The sequence below is a fragment of the Struthio camelus genome, chromosome 20 (genome assembly GCF_040807025.1).
Source record: "Struthio camelus isolate bStrCam1 chromosome 20, bStrCam1.hap1, whole genome shotgun sequence".
NCBI lineage: Eukaryota > Metazoa > Chordata > Aves > Struthioniformes > Struthionidae > Struthio > Struthio camelus.
In genome coordinates this window covers 11,561,990-11,567,989 of record NC_090961.1, presented here as the reverse complement: position 1 = coordinate 11,567,989, position 6,000 = coordinate 11,561,990, and the positions used below count along the sequence as shown (strand labels likewise).

The following is a 6,000-nucleotide window of genomic DNA, read 5'->3' as shown; positions in this document are numbered from 1 at the left end:
GATTTTCCATCTGTCTGTGAAGCTCAGCCAGGCCTGGAAGAAGGAGCACAGGGGCTTTGGGGTGCCCTGACCCCTGAGCTCTCTATCTGGGGTGCTGATGTGCTCCCTGGTGCCTGATCACTTCTCTTTCAGATACCACCTGCTGGGTTGCATGGAGGATTGGGGCAGGGTTTTTTGGTAATTTTGTCTCTGACATCTGTGGCAGGGTCCATCCCCCAGCTAGAAGTGGGACATCTGGCATGGGCTGCCTAAGCAAACTAATCCTAGCAGGGGCTGCTGAGAGGTGCAGAGATGGCCTGCTCCTGCAGGCTGCTGTGGCAGGCTGAGATATCACCACCGCTCCCTTCTGTCCCTGGCTATTTGCTGCTGCCTCAGTGCTGGAGGTCCTCATCTCTACTAGAGCCAGTGGGCAGCAACATGGGAGTGATCCTTGGCCATTTCTGGGTAAAATTCAGTGGATTTCAGTGAAAGTGCTGCAGCAGGTAAGATGCTGGACTTTGCTTGGAAGTGGCTGATGAGCAGTCCCATCTTTGACAGCTAGGCCATTGTGGGCAACCACTTCCAGCAGGACAGATGGTACCAAGTGTCAGGAGCAAGGGAACGGTTCAGAGCAGCCCAGGCTGAGGCTGTTGTGGGTTGCTTTCCCGGCTGGCTAAGCTGTACTCTCCTCAAAGAGGAAGCTGCTGCTGGGGAAAAGGAAAGAGAAGGATTAGGGCAGTGAGGGAAAATGAGACATGAGGGCTCTGCTCAACATGAACATGCAGGTATGGAGCTACCCTGCTCATGCTGCACTGCATTTCCCCACAGAAGCCCTGTAGGCTCCCCCAAGCCTTCACCTCAGCCTGCTCATGCCTGTTAAACAGCATCTGCTGCCTTTCCCTAGGATCGTGGGGACCCTGAGCTCAGAGTAAAAGTAGCTTTACAGTGAGGGAGCAGTGCAAAATGCTGCAGTGGTGCTGGGGGAGCTGGAGTCCAGCCCTTTTTTCCTTCTTTTTAATTTGGCCCTTTTTCGGGCAAGGCCTCTCTGGAATCACCGAGAGAGCGAGTAAATCATCCTGCTCCCAGAGCCCGTGGGCGAACACAAATAAACTGCCGTCCCTCTGCCGGCGCTGAGATGCTGAACTTCATGGGAAAGGGAGGACAGATTTCCCACCAGCAGTTCTTCCTCTCCAGTCTCACCCTGAGCAAGAGTCTTGCAGTGAAGGCAGAGGTCAGGAATCCAGCCAGCTAGATTAGAGTGATGATAATAGTAATTAGTGCCTTGCCTCTCTCTAAGGATTTTCCAGTGAGGATGGCCAGGTGCAGTATGGGCATTATCCAATTAAAGCAGCAGCACCCCCGTAAGTGGGACGGGTGCCAACGGTGGAATGGGATTGCAGCAGTTCAGCTGGGGGCTTGCTTTCCGTGGGCTGATTCTGCTCGGGGATAAAATTACAAGGGAGGAACTGGCTTGGGAGGGGTGTCCCTGAAGTCGCCCTCTTCCCACAGGGGCGAGGGTTCATCTGAGCGGGAAGAAGCAGGTCAGGAGCAGCTGGTGTGTTACCTGTGGGTGTTCATCTCTTCCCTAGCTAACAGAAAGCGGTGAGTTTACAGTGGGAATGCTTTGCTGTCACCGCACCCGATGCGTGTGTGCTACGGGGCCCGCACTTAGCTCTGTGTGTGCGTTTGGGGTCGTAACGGCTAGTGCATCATCTCCTGTATGTGCACGTGCCCACGCGTAGGAGGCTGTTCCTGCACACATTTCCATAAACACACAAATGCCAGTATGTGGGCTTGGATAGATACAAGGCAGCATAATAACACGAAGGCTGGATAAAATGCTTCATGGGGAGAGACTTGAAGAGCTCAAATTGTTTAGTTTATCAAGAAAATTGAGAGGTGTCTTCATTTCGGTGTGTAAGTACTGTCACGAGGAGAAATTGCTTGGTGCTAAAGGGCTCTTTAATGTCAGAAAGGCAATAACAAAAACCAGTGGCTGAAACTGAAATTTGACAAAGTTGGACTAAAAAGCAGGCGTGCATGTTAGTGGTGAAAAGGATGTGCCATTGAAACAAACTGCCGAGGGACACTGTAGATATTTATATGTATATATATACATATATCTATATTTATAAAAATTTTCCCCCTTGGTAAAGGGCAGCCTTGTCTCTTATCTCCCCGGTAGAGATACCTCGGCCAAATTATACTTCAGTCAACCACACAGGATAAGGTTAAATAGATGGTGTTTATTACGCTATCATGCAAGCACCTTAGATGGTTTTTTTAAAACCCTTGAATGAGACCTGGGACACTGTCTTGGGATACAGAGTCCTGAAGCATCCACATGGTGGCAGAGGGACAGCACCTGAAGCTGTGGCCTGGGACAGTGTCTGTGCATAGTCTGAGAGCCGGTGCCCCCCTACTCCAGCATGCAGGTGACTGTTTCTGATCACTTAATGCTCTCTTTTGTCTTCAACCACAGAAGTGGCTCTGCAGTGCTGCTGTTGGGCACCTGAGTCTGCCCACGAGCCCTGATGCTCTCCCTGGGCACATGAGGAAGATGCAAACGCAGCTCAGCAAACGCAGAGCTCAGGGACATGGAGACCCCAGAGCTTTGAACACCACTGGTGTAAGGCGTAGTTTGAATGCCACCAAGTATCCTTGGACAAGCTGTCTGCAAGCTGCCTTGGGGGCCCATAGAGTGGATGGGGGACCTTGGCTGTGACCTCCTGCCGGAGGAGAGTGAGGGGTGTGGAGGACAGCTCAGCAGAGCAAGTGCCACGTGAACCCTGGTCCTGATCAAAGGTGCCAGCCCTGTACAAATGAGTCATATCTATTGCTGCTATTATCAGACGGTATGGTCAACTGGTGGGGGAAATCCACTGAGAAGTGGTGAGGTACTGAGCCAAGCAAGTCAAGTGATACACAAAAGGTTATAAACCTAAGTATGGTCTCGGTATTACCTAGTTTATATCCATCCATCCATACATATGTATGGATAGAAAATGTAGCTATGTGTTACTAGTGCTACATAGTATAAATATATCAGCAGTGAGCCCCTCCCGGGCTCTCTTTGGATGTGTGTATTTTAATTTGAGGGAAGCTTAAGATATTTAAGGGCCAAAGTCATTTTAACTTTCTGGGTTTTGCCTCTGCTATTACCTCTCCTCCTCAGTCCCAGGGCCTCCAGGGCCTGGTGTAGTGGGAGCTTCGCTCCATCACCACATTGTAACAGAGGGACTAGGAAGCATGAGAGGCCAAGAGTGTACCTGGGGTGCAGGGCAGTATCCTGTGAAGACTGCTGTCTCCCCAACACCCACATACCCCTGAAGCTAGGGAGCAAGTGGAAACGATCCTGCCAATTGCCCCGGAGATAACATGCTGCTGCCTCACCCAGAAGTGCTCACGTAATCGAGCTGCCTAGCAGTCGCTGCTTCGTTGGCACAGGCATTTCCCCGAGCCGCTCCCCGAGGACTCCTGGGTTCCTCGCAGGGTTCAGCCCCTGCCAGGTGGAGATCGTCGCCGCCAGGGGAAACTGAGGCACAGTCAGGTGGGTCTGTGCCTTGTCCGTGTCTCAGGGCGCAGCTGGAGGACAACATCTGGAAGCCCAAAAGAGGAACAAATTCAAGTCACAGGAAAATGCCTGACAACCAGGGAGCCTTCTGCCTCGTGTGCTGCTCACACACACAAAATAGCACAAGACTTTGCAGTTGCAGCTTGATCCCTTGGTGTGTTTTGCCCAAGTCGGGGAATACCCACAGCTGTTCCCCAGCGCCTGCTGTAGAAGCTGGTCTTGTGCTGTGAGGGCAGCACGGCTCAGGTGCCAGTGGGGTTTTTTAAACGGTGTTTCTATAACAAGTGCTTTCTTTGGAGGAAAAAAAAAAATCCTGTTCCTTAAAGTTAGTGAAGTTTGACATCCCAAAGGAAAATTTTGTTCTCAAACTGGGGTCAAGTTTTATTTTTTCTTTTTAAATTTCCCTTTCCTTAATGAGGAAAAACAGGAAGGGAGAAGAGACTGAGGAAGTGAAAGCTCCCACCATCAGAACAAAACATCCAAAACAATTTTTTTAATGAAATGCCGATTCAAAATAGCAGAAAAGTGACTCTTTGACGGCTTACCTTATCCTTCGCTTTTTTCCCCCACCCACTCTGAATCTCGGTGCCCATGATTCTGTGTGCCGTTAGATAACAGGGGTGATTCCAGGGCGCGTACAGATGAGCAGGGAGGTAGGAACGTAAATCACCGTTTGACTATGATGAGTAAAACCTTCCTCAACAGCCCACTGCCAAGATATGTACAGGTAGGTGCACTGGCATTGCAGGGATCAAACAGATTGAATTATGCCCACCTATTTATATCCTATGAAGTGCAGAGCACAGCGTAGCAGTGGTGTAAGGAGCGGATCAGCGCTGTGGCGTTGCTGCTGGCTATGTCACGAAAACAGCTCTTCTATTTCCGTAGAAAGGCATCCACTGCTTGTCTTGCAGCACTGAGGCTGTGCCACTGAGAGCACATACCAGCGGCCAGCAGCAGGATGCCTTTGTTCAGCTCCTGGCTTAGGAATCCCTTTTATTCATGCTATGACCTTGGGTGAGCAACTTCACCACGTTTAAGCCTACTTTTCCGCCAGTAAGGAGCAGAAACCTTTCTGCTTGAGGAGAGCTGCAGTGCGGTGTGAGGGGCTCAGCTTTGGCAAAGGATTTCATGACCCCCGAGTTGTCACATGTGGGCGCTCGGTGGCACTGCTCCCGTGCCCCGTGGTGCAAGTGCCGGTTAGTCCGCGCTGCTCCAGCGATGGGGCAGAGAGGACCCGTGGGTGCAGCAGCTCCCATCGGACGGCCGGTCAGTGGGAAGAACTGTGGGTCCGGAGCCACTTTCTGGGGGGGAAGCAGAGATGGGGCAACCTGCCGTGGTCACAGGGGGCTCTTGCTCCCCTCTTGCTTTTTGCTGGCAACGCCAGGCCGGAGAAGCTGAAGGGGGGCTGGGCCGGAGAGACGGAGGAAAGGGGCTGTAGGCCCATATCACAAACAGATTAGACGAATGTGGCTTGCGCAGCCTGCCAAAACAAAAGCCAGGGTCAGGACAAGGAGAGTGGTGTGTAGGTGGATCCGAGGATGTCTCGCCTGCTGGGCAAGATGAGCTGCTTGAAATGCAAGTGTTGGTACAAAAACGTAGGGGTGTTGGTTAGCTGTGACTACACTTGGACCGGAAATTAGAGGTCGGTTTCTGAACGCTGGAGCCCTGGCGGAGCCCGCTCGCGGGAGCCGCTCTGGGCCGGGAACGCGCAAGCTACTCTTCACACGGAGCTTGGGTCTCTCACGAGGGGTTTCGGCTTGCGACGCCGGCGATCCCTGCGGCCCCTGCTCCCGGGGGGCTGGCGTCCCCGCGCGGCCGCCTCAGCAGCCCTCATTGTGCCCGTGTACGCGGGCTGCTTGTCGCCAGCCGGGAGGTGCCTTTCCCCGGTGCCACGGCCCGTGCTCGCTTGTAAAAATAAAAGAAGGGCGAAGCGGCGTTGGGCAGGCTTTCTTATCGCCGCATCACGTGGCAGTGCAAAAGGAGGGGGCGCAGAAAGGCTGGAGGGAAGCCTGTTGCTCGCCCCCCCCCCCCCGCGGGGCTGCCCCAGCCCTGCAGCGGGGGAAGGAGCCGGGGGGGCCGCTGGGCTCCGCAGAGCGGGGGGGCTGGGGGGGGCGGGGCCGCGGGGCGGGGCGGGGCCGGCGGGGGGCGGGGCCGGAGCGGCGGGGGCGGGGGCGGCAGCAGGTAGCGCTGCGTGCGCGGGGGGCCCGGGCAGGCGGACGGCGCGGTGCAGCGCGGCGCGGCCATGGGGAAGGTGCAGCTCTTCGAGATCCGTCTGAGCGAGAGCCGGGTCGTCTACAGCCCCGGCGAGCCGCTGGCCGGCACCGTCACCGTGCGCCTCTCCGGCTCGCTGCAGTACCGAGGTGAGCTCGCCGCGTCCCTCCCCGGGGTGAGGGGGGGTTGGGGGGGGCTGCCGGCCCCTTTCCCCCTCGCCCCCCCGGGGGCTG

At 54.8% G+C, this 6,000-nt stretch overlaps 1 protein-coding gene across 1 annotated transcript in view; it reads left to right on the top strand.

Moving 5' to 3' along the window:
• The first annotated feature begins 5,717 nt into the window (after positions 1-5,717).
• Positions 5,718-6,000, top strand: part of ARRDC1 (arrestin domain containing 1) — a 40,710-nt gene continuing 40,427 nt past the window's right edge. Inside the window, exon 1 of the mRNA XM_068914845.1 lies at positions 5,718-5,916. Within this exon, the coding sequence (XP_068770946.1) occupies positions 5,799-5,916 (118 nt within the window). The 5' untranslated portion in view covers positions 5,718-5,798. The remainder of the gene's footprint in view (positions 5,917-6,000) is intronic.